Here is a 17,260-nt window from a genome sequence, read left to right on the forward strand (position 1 = left end):
GAAAAACTAAATGAGCTCATGCTACAAATGCTGTGAACTTTTGTCCAATTTCCGGTTTTATGCGTGTTTGGTGGTGGCTGATGGGGATTAATGTGGTACAGTCATACTGTGGTGTCAGAGCCAAAGCTTAATCTGCTGCTTATAGCAGTTAGCACCATTATAACTCTCATTTAGTGAAGCTTTTAAATGATGTCCAAATGAGGAATGAATCACACTGGCTACAAGCAGATCTGATGGAGAAAACACTTCAGCATAAGAAAATTTTCAGCTAAGAGAACGTTAAAGTCTAAAAAAGATATACAGTCCCATGTGAAATCAGAAGCTTGCATTGTAATAAAATTTCATGCCTGCTTTTACAAAGCAGTCAGTCAGGGTTGTAGTCTATGAGTCTAATCGACATTTTAATTGTTGTGATTGGCTGAGGTGGGCACTATTTTCCGTCCCTTGCTGTGTTGACACAAAAATCTAGAACAATCCCACAGGAAAGCATTATTATAATGTCATTTGTTGCCCTGGTTTATTTTGGCTCCGGGTCCATAGTATCCACTCAACCTGACTTCAAACTGGGCAAAAAATCCCAGGCTTCTTTGAGCTTTCACAGGCACCACATTTAAGCACAGTCTCATTTACAGTAGGATCTGCCACTTTCTCAAAATTCACATGTGAATATGAACTCTGAGGACTCAGAGTGTTTGTGTGCACTCTCAGACATAATTACAAAAAATTGTACCATTAGGCTTGCTACTGCAGTACCTCTATCAGGACAACTTTGTGCCTTATTTAACCTTAAAAGGTTCATAATAGTAGGTTACTATTAGGCACCTTTAGGGGTTGATAAGGTACAAAGACGTCTCTTTAAGGGGTACTGCCCCAGCGGCAAGTTGTTTGAAATGCACATTTTTTCTTTTCTTTACTTTTTTTTTTTTTATAAGATTTACTTTTTGGCATTTTTTCCTTTATTATGATAGGACAGTAACTAGACAGATAGCAAAGTGGGAGAGAGAGAGGGGACAGGATTGGGAAAGGTCTGTGAGCAAGGTCTTAACCTCAGGATACCCAAGCACAACAGCGCTATATGTGGGCATGCTGCTCACATTTTTTCTGACAACCTATAAAATGAACTCTATGGCAAACGAGTGTATAGGAAGCTTGAAGAAACCTCTACAATAGAAGCATCTAAAATAAGTTTTGGTATCCTTCCTGTTCATGCAAAGACACAAGAGTATTTCACTAATTCTTGAGAAGTGGGACAAAACAGGGTGCAATATTGAAAAAAATATTGCAAAATATGAATGTAGTTTCATTTGTCTGAGTACAAGGTTTTATTTTTAAAACCTTGTACTCAGACAAATAAAACTACATTTATATATCTTATATGTACTAAGCTACTGAGCTATACTTTGATTCAAACTCCCAAGTTTTCTCTTTTTTTTAATATATCAAAATATGCTTTTTACCTTGGACTGTGTAATATAATTTAAATTTTATCTTTAACAGCAATCAAGAAGTTTTTAACATTTCAAAACACATTCTCATGTTAGAAGACAGATTACACTTTCATATGTGTCATGCCCATGGACTGTTTTGTGTTTGTTTTTCTCCCCATGTGCTCCCAGTGACCTAGTTTTCCCTTGTGTTCTCTAATGCCCATATTTGGCATTTGCCAAAAGGCCCGCAAAGACCTTTCCCTTTTGGAGTATGTGGTTGAGTTCAGCCAGCTCTCCGTTTTAACGGCGTTCGACGATGTTACGCTGAACTCACTGTTCTGAATCGGGGGCAACTACTACCGCCCCGTCGACCTCCCAGACACCACCGGACTGAGCTGGAGGGAGGCAATCATCCGGTGTCTGGAGAGTGTCTACCTCTGATCCAGAACACAGCCAGACCCAGTGCCTAGCCCACCATCTCCCTGCTGTGCAGAGCGCGAGCCCGAGCCCAACACTGACGGACAGCCAGAGTCCGTTGTGTCCAATGAACCATCATCCATGAGTGCGACAGAGCTGAGCATCGCCACGGAGCCAGAGCCTCACGGATCTTCAGACCAGGTGCGAGAGCCGGCGACAACGACCACCACGAGGGAGAAAGCCATAGACAGTGAGAGCGTGGAGAGGAACTCCGCCCCCTGCACCGTGGCTGAGGGTGAGCTAATTATGGATCTGGGACGGTGTAACTCCGAAGGAGAGAGGGCTCTCATTCCTGAGTTTAGCCCAGAGAGGGCCCCTGTTGCCCGGTCCAGCCCAGAGAGGGCTCCGGTTCCCCCGTCCAGCCCAGAGAGGGCACCATTCCTGAGTTTAGCCCAGAGAGGGCTCCTGTCCCCCCGTCCAGCCCAGAGAGGGCTCCTGTTTCCACATCCTGCTCAAAGAAAGACTGTGACCCCGAGTGCAGCCCTGAAAATGCCTGCCCACCCGCCCGCTCCCGCCTCCTCCACTGCTGTTGTTTGGCAGCCCCTCTGCTCGCCCTCAGCCCACCATCTATCTCCGTGGCTGGAGAATCCCTTGCCTCCATCTCCAGCCTCTAAGCCCCGGACTCTGCCTCGGCCCGTCGACTCTACCATGGCTCCTAGCTCCCCCATGGCCCATCTGTTCACTGGCTCCGCTAGGCTCCCTCGTCCCTCCGGCTCCGCCTTTGTCTATCGTCGACCATCCTGTGCCTCGTCCCTCTGTCCCTCCAGCTCCGTCAGGCTCCTCCATCCCTCCGGCGCCACCTGGGTCCTCTGTCGCTCCCTCTCCGGAACCTCGGTGTCGCCCTGGCTCCTAGGCTCACCATCTCTGCTTCGGGCTCCTCCACCACCTGCTCCGCCGCAGTCAACTGGCACCCTGGAGTCGTCAGCCCTTCCTCCTCCATGGCTCCTCCCTCCATCGGCTCCACCGTGGGTCACCATTACAGCTGTGGCCTGGGTCCCACCTGGTGCTGCATGCTCCAAGCCCCTCCTGTCTCCGTCTGGTCCACCCTGGTTCCTCCTGTCGTGTCCCTGGCTCCCTGGACTGCCTGCTCCGCCATGGCCTCCTGAATTGCCTGATCTTTCTCCTGCGTCTCCGTGTTCCTTGCTCCTTCGCTCCAAAGTAGTAGTAGAAGTGTGACAATGTGACCAACAATTCCACAACAAATATAAAATATCTTAATATAATATCAAAATATTCACCTGACAGAGTTGACACATCTGACGGTGGTGACAAAAACCTGAATTTGCAGTCATTTTAACTATCAAATAGATTGAATTAATCAATTACTGTATTAAAAAGTTTTATAAAGCTTTTATTCAAGATTCACATTTAATTAGTTTGATATTTCATTGGAACACAAATGATCATCTCATCTCACAACAGTATGTCTGCTGTGCATCTGCTATTGTAACAAGGTAACTTTTGATATATAAACAAATAAAACAGTTGTTACCTCTATCCATTTACATTCACCATTTTCACATTTAAACATCTTAACAAATGATCCAAAAATGAGCAGAACACATATTATCAGTATATAAACAAACTGTATTATGTTTCATCCAGTGTTATGTGTTCCCTCAGCCTTATGTTCCCTGAATCTTATGTTCCCTCAACCCTAACTCTGCTAGAAGTGATGATCAATCCACAAAAGCAATATATACTGTCATGTCACATTTAGTATTTACACATTTTTAGAAAAATTAAACACTATTTTATATTTAATACAATTAAAAATGACTTGAAAACCACAAAAATATGATGACTTCACGTTGAATATCAACTCATCATCATTGGCCCGTCACCACCGTCAGATAGAAAATCTGATGGTGTTGACAAATTTGGCATTTCTTTCACGAAACAAATGGAGTTCATGTAGTAGCCATTTTGTTTTCTCTGTTGATGTTAGATGCTAATAGAACCTGTTTCAGGAGAATAAAATGATCTAAACAATTCAAATAATTTCCTCAGAAATTGGAAGATGGTGTTGACATATCATGGTTGTGACACAGAAAATATTGATATTAGGATTTAAAATATTCTAAAACTATAAAACTTGCCAGAGCCTGTCAGATATTGATGTACTCTGCAGAGGTTGAATGTGGCAAGAGGGTCCTTTAGAGTGACAGCTGCTCCTGATATACCCTGATTTTTGTTTACATTTTAATGAATGTCTGACGTTGTTGACAACACACAACTTTGAAACCTTATGAAGCACACGTGTCCTTGAAAAACAACCTTGCTTTGATATGAGATATTATAAAGTTTTGCTTTTGATAAAACAAGCTCTTTTTCATTATTAAATAATTTCTATGCATTTTATATCATTAGAATGATTGAACCCTTCCCTTCTCTTTTTGTTGTAGTATTAAGGCAATAAGGGTCATAGATTTTATATAATAATGATAAAATTAAATTGAAGGGGATAATTGTGTGAAATACATTATATTATTAATTTAATTTATAATTAAATATTTACAATTGGAATTTTTTTCATTTTTAAACCTAATAGCAGTTACAATTGTTGGACATGTTTTGTCCTATGTCTGAAGAATCAGTGATTAAAGAAATTTTCAGCAGAACAGAGATAAACAGAAATAAATTATGATGGTACAGGCTAAATTACAACAATCCAAACTTTCTATCTGTCAAATTTAAACACATCTAGAGTTAAAAATGAAATTTTCTGGTAACATTGAGATAAAGGAGTAAACATTTAAATAAAATTACAATGTACTGTAGTCCAGACATTAAAGAACACAGTATAATGCACACACACACAAACACACACACATTTACTTAGCTATCTAAATGAGGACATTACACAGACTTCTATTGTTTTTATATACAGATAGTTATGGATTTTGGAAACTAATCCTAACCTTACCCATCACAGAAAACTTTCTGCATTTTTACAATTTAAAAAAAAAAAAAAACTTTGTTTACTATATTTTTATACCAGTTTCACAAATGAGGACATCCCCAAAGCGAGGTTTTGGAGATTTTGTCAGGTTTAGCTCACTTTCGGGTACAAATTTGTCCCCAAAATATGATTAAGTAGGTATACACACAAGTAAGGGATAATACATGCAAGGGGTGCTAATGACAAGCTGACTATATTTTTCCAGTTATTACATACCAAATAAATAAATAAATGGAATTAAATAATTTAAACACAATAATTTGAGTTTAAATTATTTCATTATGTGAGAAAAAATAGACCACAGAGTGATATGAGAGATATGAAGTTAGCACAACTATGTAGCAAATTGGTTGCCTGGGACAACAGTTAATTAACGGCCAGTTTAATAGTAGCCTAATTATACAAAACTATTCAACCCCAGTATGACACAGCTGACCAATTAAAGTAAAGTATTCCAGCGAGCTGTGTAATAATCACTGCTAATACTTAGACCAACAGTTTATACACACATAATCAAGAAGAGTAGACACTAATGCCCTTTAGATAACTTCCAGGTTCTATTGTCTCAACAACATTACTGACAGGAAACTGCACTTCATCCACTTCCTGTCACAGCACACAGACTCTGTGATGAAAAGAGATCTTTGAAGGTGTAGATGAATAAAAGTAACAGGAGAAGTGGATACGGAGGCAGTGAGCTGTCAGCTCATTCCTCAGGGAATGACTCTCATGGGCATGAACACAGAGGTCAAAGACAGACAAAGTCTGGAGGACGCTGCTCTAACGTGCTGATATCAGGATTTAGGCATCTAAAGTTTGTCCAACACAAAAGGCTACACTAACCTACTGAGGGGCAAATAAATGAACCCTCAGTAAAGGTTAAAGAGAGAGAGACTTCTTCAGAGCTCCTTCCTGCTCAGGAAGGAACACATAAGGGTGAATTTAATGGATCTGACCTCCTTTAGAGATACACAGACAGAGGGGGTTATGAAGACAGCCTGTGACTTTGGGGGGGAAAGTATCATGGCATTCTCATGGTAATTTCAATGGGTTTTATATCATGGTTTCTATCAAGACGTTGTAAAAGTAATCAATATGTGAGAAGTGAGAGGTTTAATCCAAGTCTTATAAAAGAGACACAATATCTTGTGGACACATTTTATTTTAAGAACCAATTCTCATTATTACTTAACATGCATATTACCAGCATATTGGCTGGTTATTAGTACTTGCAAAGCACATTTTAATACCTTGCATGACCATATTTTCAATACCTTAATCCTACTCCATACCTAAACTTAACAACTACCTTACTAACTATTAATAAGCAGCAAATTAGGAGTTTATTGAGGCAAAAGTTGTAATTTAATAGTTAGTAAGAATCGGACATTAAAATAATGTGTGACCCAATCTCAGTAACACTATTCACAATTAACCAGTTGCACCCAATACCTAAACATAACTACTACAACCACTACTTTACTAAATATCAAAGTGAATTTGGAGTTTATGAGGGGAAAAGTTAATAGTGATAGTTAATACTTAACAGTGAAAATGTTTTCCTAAATCTAAAGTGTTGCTCAGATTATTCATTGACACACGTGAAAACTGAAAGAAAACTATGCTGAAAGAGTGAACACTGGTTAAAAAAAATTTAATTACGGGTCTATATCTGCAGAACTGGCAGTGCAGTTTTTGTAAGAGTTTAATTTAGGGGTTGACCGATATGTGTTTTACAGGGTCGATACCGATACCAATTATTACAAATCAAGTAGACCGATAACAGATATTTTGAACCGATACACACGTGGTCAGAATTGTTGGTACCCATGGTAAATATGATCAAAGAAGGCTGTGAAAATAAACCTGCATTATTAATCCTTTTGATCTTTTATTTAAAACAAATCACAAATATCTAACCTTTCATTGAACTAAAACAATTGAAAATGGGGGAAAATCTCATTATGAAATAAATGTTTTTTCTCAAATACACGTTGGGCACAATTATTGGTACCCCTAGAAATTCTTATGAGTAAAATATCTGTGAGGTATATTCCCATTCATATTTACAATTTTGAGCACTCCAGAGTGATTATGAACATGAAATGAATGAAAAAATTAATTTCTATCAGTGTGAACTGACCAGCACACAGAATATGAAGAATATCAAAAACTTTAGGAGTCAGCTGTCCACGGCAGTCCTTAGGATACCAGCACAATAATACACTCAGCAAAATATCGTCTAATTATCGTTATCGATAAAATCCCAGAAAATATAGAGATATTATTTTTTGTCAATATCGCACACCCCTACTGCCAACACACATTTCAGTTGAAACAACTTGTAAAAGTGTGTCCGATGGCCTCTTTAATATCGGTGCAGATAATTGGTCAACCTCTTCATATTAAGTACTTCTCTTTTCTGTCACTCACTTCTGTCAGACAAACAAGTATCATTTATAAACTTGTGACTGTTCAAATATGGTTCATTTCCAGCACGGTATACAGGCTCAGGACAAAGGTAAGGTGCAATGAGAGACAGAAATGGAAAGATCATGTGCAAGACAAGCTATGTGCAAAGAAGCACAGTGTGAAAAGTCACAAATAAAAACAAAAATGAAAGTGTAACTGGACGGAAAGAGAGATGGAGTTTGTGTTTGTGAGCAGCTGGCTTTTGCTGGAGCGTATCTGTCAGTGGCAGGATCAACAGATGACTGATAAAGACAGAGGTTTGGCAGAAGTCTCAAAAAACCATGTGTGAACACACACTGGAAAACATAAGTGCTGCACACACACACACACACACACACACACACACACACACACAGACACTGGTTTAACCCTCGCTGCAGCTCTTTCCTCTCAGGCATTTAGACTGTCAGTCAACTGTGTGGCCGCCTGGACTCAAAGGCTTCATTTAGAAACTCGTTTGCATAAAAATTCTATGAGGCTTAATTTTCTCTCCCATTCATTTTACATGCATAATTAGCCAGTGAGCCTTCCGTAAGAGTGTGCGTGTAATGTATGAGCAGAGAAAGTGTGTGTTGTCACGAATATATGTGATCAGACTGCGCAGCTTCAGCACATTTGCAGGTCTATATTCAAACTGGCCTTATGTGTGTGTCTGTGAGTAAATTACAGTAAGTTTGTCACTGTTATTATTCCGAGTTAGTGGGACTTTAAGCTGGAATTCAGTGCTGAAATATGAACCCAAGGAAGAGTGAAAACTGGAATGGCAAATGGGCAACAGTCCCATGTCTTGAGCTTCAGCATGTTTTGTGTGTGTGAGACTGTTATGAATCTCTGTGACCCAGGATCACTTTCACAGAGGTGTGTTATGATTCCATGAGCAAGGTAAACACACTGCTGCTCACACACATACAATGGCACACAAAATGGTCCATTTACGTGCAGTGCTCATATTACATAAATCCCATTAACTTTGTCAACCCAAACATATTATTTTTAAATCATCAACAGACTTATTCAGTGCAGACTAAAAGCATACACTCTCAAATCTCAAACTCATTATTAAATATGACAGACAACAACCTTTACAACACAAATGCTGACAGCGTAAGCTCACAAATCCTGCTTCAGGAGAGAAGATGATCTCCCATCTCAAAGAAACCCTCTGACAGACGTCCTCCTGCATTACTGTCTGACCTCAATGTCTCTTTATAGAGCGTCTTTATACTTCCAGCAGTCACGGTGGGTCTCTGAGTTTAAAATATTTAAGAAACGATCCTATTACGCACTCTGTTCCAGTCATGGCTCTTGCGTTCTACACAGAACATACAGAACACACAGGATCGCTAACCCTACCTGTTTTTCCTCTGAAGACATCTAGCCTCTCCATAATAACATCCATAGATGGAGGGAGAGTTAGAGATAGAAATGCTCTAGAGGCACAGACCTAGAGTTACCAAAATCTGAAGTGGGAGTGAGACACTGGGCGAGAGAGGGAGGGAAGGAGAGAAAGAGGCAGGATACATGAGCACTCAGTGTTTTAGCTTGTCCCCCTCCCCACTCTATTGTCAACGCAGCACTGTTTTTTCCTTCCCATGCTCACGAGTGCCTTCCTGTCCTGCTGGAGGTGACAGCAAAACAACCAATGAGACGTCTGGAAACGCTCAAAGGCGATCACAGCAGCTATAAAGATCACAAAGTCCAACAGGACACAGCCACACTGAACATTAACCAACCGCTCATGCAAAACACTTACCAGTGTCCAACATTAACACTTGCCAAGCATCAACTGGTGAGTTCATTGCCCATGGATGGTAACTTTATAAAGAAATGCAATTAAAGGGATAGTTCCTCCAAAAATGAACATTTTGTCACAATTTAATCACCCTCATGTCGTTCCAAACTTGTATAAGTTTCTTTCTTATGCTGAACATAAAAGAAGATATTTTGAAGTATGCTGGTAATCAAACAATTGATGGTCCCCATTGATTTTCATAGTATTTCTCTCCCTAATATGGAAGTCAATGGGGACCAACAATTGTTTGGTTCTTCAAAAATTCATCAAAATAGCTTCTTTTGTGTTCAACATATGAAAGAAACTTGGAACAACATGAGGGTGAGTAAATGATGACAAAATGTTCATTTTGGGTGAACCATCCCTTATAGGATAAAATGTACATAATTTACATCTGTGGTGGAATTTCCACCTTTTAAGGAGTTTTACCTCAAAAAAAAAAAAGTTTATGTAGGATGTTTAATGAAAATAAAATGTCTAAAATTAATGTGGTAATAGGCTAATTTTAATTGAAGTTGATCAAAAGTGACAGTAAAGTTTAAAAAAATCAAATTAATTCTTTATATTCATATAGGAATTCTAAAAATGTATTATGGTTTCCACAAAAATATTAGGCAGTACTGTTTTCAACGCTGCACCAAAACAGCATATTATATTGATTTCTGAAGGATCATGTGACACTTCAGACTGGAGTAATGGATGGTGAAAATTCAAATTTGCCATCACAGAAGTAAATTACTTTTTAAAATATATTATAATAAAAAAATGTATTTTAAAATGTAATAATATTTAACAACATTACTGGTTATACAGAATCTTTTGATCAAATAATGCAGCCTTCTGGACCATAGATTATAATACAATAATGAATGTGATATATTTCTCACATCTAGCTACCAAAACAAAAATTTAAAAGAGCAAAATTGTGATGTGTCTTTTGCTTAAGTGAGAGATGGAGACAGCTAAATAATATGATTGTGAAAAGACAAAATGTAGTGTATATTTTTTAATAAAAATAACTGAAAATATAATTTTTGTGGGGAGTTAATGGTTAATTGGCAGTTGTAGCAGTGTGAAGAGAATTTTAGACCATGACCATATTATGATTTCAGCAAAATAAAAGGGTGCAATTTTATTCTCAAAAATACAGATACAACATAAACAAACATAAACAGATAACTAATACATAACATGACACAGAAGGTTTCATTATAAGACAGCTGCATTTATGAGTCCAAACTGCGTGACATCCAAGGTTAAAGACACACAGATTAGGACCACTATCTCACATACACAAAACCAAAAGCACAAATATTCAGACTATATCTGTGTTTTTGTACAAAACAGCCAGAGCCACTGAACCAGTGGTGAGAAAAACTCTTTTAAGTATGGTATATGTTGTACTGGTCAAATACAGGTTTCAAGTATTTTCACACACTAGGAACACCAGGCACATCTTACGTGATCATCTGCCTGAATGTTGACAATTTCTGTTTATATACTGAAGACCACTTATATGCAGTTCTATGAGGTACAGAGAACTAAAACATCTCATAGGTTGACACAGGAACACAAAGGCACGCACACACACACACATACATACACACACACACACACACACACAGGCAGCATCGAACAGGCTTTCAATTGACTGGCAATACCACCTGTCCGTTGCCATGACAACAGCTGCCCAGTCTCACACAGTAACACACAGCTCTCTCTCTCTCTCTCTCTCTGTTCATGTCGGGGTACGGCCCTTCTCTGAGAGCATGACGTCAGGCTGGGAGAGAAAAGTATGAATGAAAACAATGTGTGTATAGAAAGCAATGTGTGTGCAGAGCACTGTGCACTCCAGACATTACACAAACACACACATACATCACTCCTTGCTTTTGAATATCAGAGGGCTAGAGCTGTGCTCAACCATCAATAACTTGATCTAAAACAGCAGACTGCACGCTCAGAGATAGTGGCATGAATCAGAATCAGAAATACGAATCAGAATTATAATACAACCACTTTATTCCACATTACTGAAATGACACTTGATTCAGAAAAAAATATTTTACGGGAACACTGGATTGAGATTCAGATTCTAAGATTCAAAATAAGTATTACAAACAGTTTCCTTTATTCTGAATCACTTCTTTAAAAACCATCCAGTACTCTGAAAGACTCTCATTGCTATTTTGTACACTGGATCCAGAACCAGAAGCTAATATCAGTGATTGGATTCAAAAACCAAATCAGAACCACTTTTTCTTATTCACTGATTCAGAATCTTTCAGTACAATGAAAAAAATACACTTTACAGCAAACACTGGATTCAGAATCAGATTCTGAATTGGGATCAAAAATCAAATAACGTGCAGAATTAAAATCAATTTATTCTGAATCACTGGTTTAAAACACACAGCACAAAAAGAAAAATATTATGGATCCAGAACCAGAAGTTAGTATTAGTAATCAGAATCAAAAACCAAATCAAAACCACTTTTTCTAGTTCACTGATTCCGAAACTTCAAGTACACTGAAAAACACACTGTGCAGCAAACACTGGATTCAGAATCAGATTTAGAATCAGAAAACAATAAGATTTGGAATAAGAATCCCAAACAGTATCACTTCCTTCTGACGATCTGAAAACATCTACTAAAATATATGGCAAACTTAATGCTGGATTCAGAATCAGAAATAAGAAACAGAATCAGACAGATTCGGAAAACCAAACAGATTCAGGAAACCGTCACAATACATTGCACAGCGGATTCTTAATGAGAGCCAAGCAGCATTTAACAAGCCAACACTAAAAGACAAAGAGACGTGTGCTTGATTCTGCTCCGTAAAAATATCATGAAGCTGCCTTGTTTTAAACACCATACAGGCTCAGCTGGTGAGCTCTGTTGCCATGAATAGGTTCGTCTCTACTTAAGACGTGTACGCTTTTGTGTCTCTAAAGCACTGGAATTTATCTGCATTCTTATATGTAGGATATTCTGGAGAGAGTGTGATAGTGTTAAAGAAGACGTATGCTTGCTTGTACCCGTTTAGTGTGCATGTGTGTGTCCTCTCTAATTCACAGATAAGAGACAGAGTGACAGCTCCCCATCTCCACACTTCCTTCCTCCTCTGTCTCTCTCATCTCCCCATCCTGATCGTCTTCACCAACTGCCATCACTCCTCGTCTGTCTTAAACCTCTCTCCTCCCAATCCATTTCCCACCACCCCTTTCCCCTCTCCTCTCATCTTTTATTTTGTTCCTCATTCTCTCTGATCCTCTCCGACTCCGGCTTCTCTTCTGTGTCTGTGTGGGTACACGCTTCTGGGTACAGGCTTGTCACTTCTTTGGTCCATTCCTTTTCTCTCTTTTTTGGATAAAGGGAAGAAAGCGCAAGAGGATTCAAAGAGCTCACAGCGATAACGAAAGAGCAAACAGTGATTTTAAACCCAGCGGTGACCCTGACTACAGCAGCAACACTGATTTGCCACATGAAACCAGTCACTGAAATTGATATCACGTGCACATACACACACACACACACACACACACACACACATACACATACACACAATGACATGTACAACACCTGAAGTGATGGTAAAATAAGAGCGTGGCATTGTGGAGTGTGATGTAGTGCAAGAATGCGCGTGTGATAAATCCGTGCACACGTCTAGGTGTGACACAAGTACATGTGTGTGCGCTTTACCTGTTGCCCCCTTGGTTTTGTGCCTCCCTTTGGCCCGGCGTTGGGAATTGCCCATTGCTCCGTGTTTCCTGTCCCAAAACATCACCTCATCCCAAGGTTGAAGCCACCGGATTGACAATGACTGAGAGTGTGTTGGTGCGTCTATGTGTGTGAGCACGACAGCGCATGCATGTGCGTGTGCCCGCCTGACACGGAGCAGTCGGCGAGACTAAGTCTGTTTGTTTGCGTGAACGTGAGTGTGTGAGGGTGCATGTGTGTGTGTGTGAGTGAGTGAAAGAGAGAGAGAGAGCATGCGCCCAATCCAGTTCGATTCCAGCCAGTCAGAGTACAGGCTCTGCGTTCAATTCATTGAGAGCCTGGGAAGGCTGAACTTATGGATGTAGGGAATACTGAAACGAGGAGAGGGATGGAGAGGGAGAGAAAAAGAGGGAGGGTGTAGATAGAGGAGGGAGGTGGATGCTTTATCACTGCTGAGTGATTCTGAGGAGAGGTGGAGCCGCTGCGGTTGGAGGGGAAAAGAGAGACACATAGAGAGAGGGGCAACAGAGGAGACACTCTGTGCACATGAAGAACATTTTCACATGCTGACTGTACTGTGACCATCATCAAACCATTCAATGTTTTCTTCCCAAGAATTTGAAAAAATAACACCACATTTTATGGCAACCAAACTAAACAAAACTGAGTCACAAAATAGGAAAAGACAGATAGTTCAACCCAAAAATGGAAAGGTTGTATGACCTGAATGACTTTCTTCTGTGGACCAAAAAGGAGATATTTTGAAAAACGTTGTTTGGATTCATTTTATGGAGAAAACAGTTCTTCAATTCAATACGTTCTAAATCAAAATCTCAACTGCTTGTTTATATCGTCACAAAATATAAAGTATATTATCAATCAGCTCTTTATATGAAGTTGTATATATGAGTGTATACACTATATAGCAAATCTCAACTGCTTGGTTGCTTATATCATAACAAAATGTAAATTATATTATTGCCCAGCTCTAATCTGCTAAATGTGAAAATACCTTCAAAAAAGTCATAAAGATATTAAGACATTATTAACATTAACCTTAAGGATTTTCTGTAAAGCTGCTTTTAAACAATGTGTTTTGTTAAAACACATTGTTTAACTTGACTTTTGTCAGGAAAACTTTAATAATCATGCAAAATAATGTGTTAATGAAAATGTAAAAATGCAAAAACATTTGTGTGTTATGCTCAATCATGTCTTAAAGTCACGATACAATGAAATTATGGAGATATGTAGCAGATCTGGTTTTCTGTATTGTGACATACAACTGAACGATACTGAAAATAGATGGATATTCATTGGAGGGAGGCAGATCTATATGCCATCCTGCAAAGAGACAGGAAAGAAACAGGGTTTTAGTGGACTAAATTATTGGAGAAGTCTGGCATACGTCACCAGAGAGAAGACTGTTGTTTCAGCAGAAGATCGAGTCATGACATTTTGATTAATTACAATTACAAGGTAAAAAAAAAAAATTAATAAAATAATTTTAAAAACGAATGAAAGTATGTGTTATGAATAGATGAATTGTTCACAATAAAAATCAATAGCATGCATTTAGGAAATAGGGTGAATTTCCATTAATGTTGACTTTAACCCTGTTTTCATTTTCCGGCATTTTGTGAGACCTCATTGTATTTATTTGATCTGCTTTCACAACACTGTACCACAGTCATGCCAATGAAGACTGCGAGAGAGTGAGAAAGAGAGAGATGAGGGTGGGCATGATAGAGAGGAGGACAGAGTAAGGAGCAAAGATGCGGCAAACAGGGAGAGAGTGAGGGAAAAGAGAGGGAGAGAGAGATGAGAATCACAAGAGGCAAAGAGCTGGAGAGGAATATTGAGAGGAAGGGAGGTGGAAGGAGAGAGCAGACGTGGTAAGTAAAAACAGACGCTATAGGTGAGAAAGGCAAACAGAGAAAAAGGGTGGCTCTTGGTGAGAAAGGTGTTGTAAGGCAACGGCAGTGATAGTTCACCACTAAATACAAACACACGAACGCAGAGATCTGCTACATAGGAGCTAGTGTGTGTGTACGAGTGTGTTTACTGGAAAAATTGGTCATTGGTAGAGGAAGGATGCTTCCCAAGGACAGATGACTGTCAGCCTACTTTTTCCTGAAAAGGATGAGATAGGAACTGAGGGATGGAGTAATAAATAGCGGAGGATAATAAACAAGTGTAAAATCCTGTTATGAGCCTAGGCTGCTTGTGAGAGCGGCTTGCTGTCCGAGCTGCTGACTGGCTGCACACACACACACACACACTCACACACACTGCAGTGGAGAGGGCAGGTCCCTCCCTCTACTGCAGACTGGAGGTTTAGCATTCAAAGCCACAACACTGTTCTCCATTATCAATTCATCACAGACATCTGTCTGGTAAACATCACGTGCCCCACCCCTTCACACACACACACACACACACTCACACAGAGGTCACATCTGCAAATATGTACACTCACCTGCTCACACAGACCAAAAGATGCAGTGAGATTGATACACACTCTCATGCCGTCATACTTGCACATTTTAACACACACACACACAGAAAGAATGCCTTCTTGCAAAATAGATTTAAGACCAGAGGGAGTGAAGTATTTTTAACAATATATATTTATAAAAACATCACACACAACATCATGTATACTGTGATTGAACACAAAATACTAATCTACACATACATATATAAAATAAAAAGGCAGGTCCACACACACACACACATCTCTCTCTCTCTCTCTCTCTCTCCCTCACACACTGCACACAGCAGCACAATGATTAATCAGCAGAGCACACACACCAGTGACCAGAGCCTGCCTCCTGCATGTTGATAATACACACACGCACACACAAGTTTATACATTTATGGTTTATATATCAGGTTAAATGATATTTTCTATGACCTAACCCCTACCCTTAAACCTAACCTAACATCATCAGACTGAAATATAAATACGATTCAGCTAATTTACGAGCATTTGTAACATAACATTCAGGTTATCTGATTATATTTTACTGTATTAGTGAGGCCATTTGCCTCTTGATAGTATAACCAAACTGTACACACACACACACACACACACACACACACACACACACACACACACACACGCACGCACACACAGGTAGTTGACATCTCTAGCAGTGTGACATTCTACACTTCATTTAAATCAATTGTAAATGACAAATTTGTGGTATATTTAAAGGTGAATTCAGTTATATTTAATTTGTACCATCTAGTGATTGACCGATGAAAGTTTTTTTAAAAGATAATAAATAACACAAGCATAATACTTACTGTAATTAAATTTGTATTAATTTTACATAATATCTACTAGAATAACTGAAAATAAATCATTTGAAAATTACCCAATTTGAAAACTTCTACTACTTCTAAACTTCCTATTAAGGTGTTTTCAAAAATAAAGCATAAATAAAAAGGAAGTAAACATTCTTACTGTGTACTCAGCAATCTGATAGATCACTGGGAATACATATAAAGACCAGGCAAAGCTAAATTTTCATATAGCACACAGTGAATATAACATCAACTATGCGGGAAACTTTGGGTGACCATGTCGTCCCAGGACAGTCCAGTATTTCAGCTCTGATTTCTTTATTGCTCAGTGATAGAGCAAGTAGTCTTCTGATACACAAGAGTAGTCTAATCAAAGGTAGCCAATCACAAAACAATTCCTATTGATTAACTTGCTGTTAGTGAAGGGTGGGATATAGTGTCAGTGATAGACACCGCAGAGGAGATCAAGGTGGACATGAAGATATCAAAGAAGCGTGTGTACATTTAACGAGGATCTTTAAAATGTAATTAAACTTAAAATTAAGATAAATTAAGATGTGGCATTTGTGGAGCTCGCTTTTCCACTGCAGAGGCCATTTAAACAACAATATCTAATACACTTCCACTGGATTCAAAATTCAAATATCAAATAAGTTCTCTCAGACATTTATAAAACACCCACTCATACCTGTAGGCATTCTCCCCCTCAAATGCAAACACAGACAGGGTTTACTCTTTCACCTCAAATACCATGCCAATGTTTCCAGGACCCTCTGCAGTGATCAAACAGCCTTCCTTTAAAAACAGGAGAGCGAGGAAGGAAGGGGCAGAGGAAGTGCTCAGGCAAAGACTGGCTCAGATGTTGAGCGCTCTGCACAGGGCAATCTGAGGTCAAACACACACATTGACAATAACATTACCTGAGTAAACACACTGCACAATTACACACACAAAAGACTGTTCATGTACTATTCATGCACATTCAAACCCACTCATGAATACTTATGTTGCTGTTATACAGTGGAGTCCAAAAGACTGAGACCACATTGAAAATCTGTGATTCTAATTTGAGCCTGGAATTCGACAGAATGTT

General features: G+C 39.1%; 1 protein-coding gene across 6 annotated transcripts in view; it reads right to left on the reverse strand.

The window, feature by feature from the left end:
* The window catches only part of nhsl2 (NHS-like 2), an 86,281-nt gene that overhangs the window by 30,018 nt on the left and 39,003 nt on the right, over window positions 1-17,260 (reverse strand). The window contains exon 1 of one of the 6 annotated variants that reach the window (XM_058783206.1): window positions 12,838-13,272. The exons of 4 other annotated variants lie outside the window; for them this stretch is intronic. In XM_058783206.1, the coding sequence (XP_058639189.1) occupies window positions 12,838-12,919 (82 nt within the window). In that variant the 5' untranslated portion in view covers window positions 12,920-13,272. Of the gene's footprint in view, window positions 1-8,691; window positions 8,833-12,837; window positions 13,273-17,260 lie in introns of those variants that run through there. One more of the 6 variants, XM_058783207.1, reaches the window with a different exon arrangement.

This window comes from Onychostoma macrolepis, chromosome 07 (genome assembly GCF_012432095.1).
Source record: "Onychostoma macrolepis isolate SWU-2019 chromosome 07, ASM1243209v1, whole genome shotgun sequence".
NCBI classification, from domain to species: Eukaryota; Metazoa; Chordata; class Actinopteri; order Cypriniformes; family Cyprinidae; genus Onychostoma; species Onychostoma macrolepis.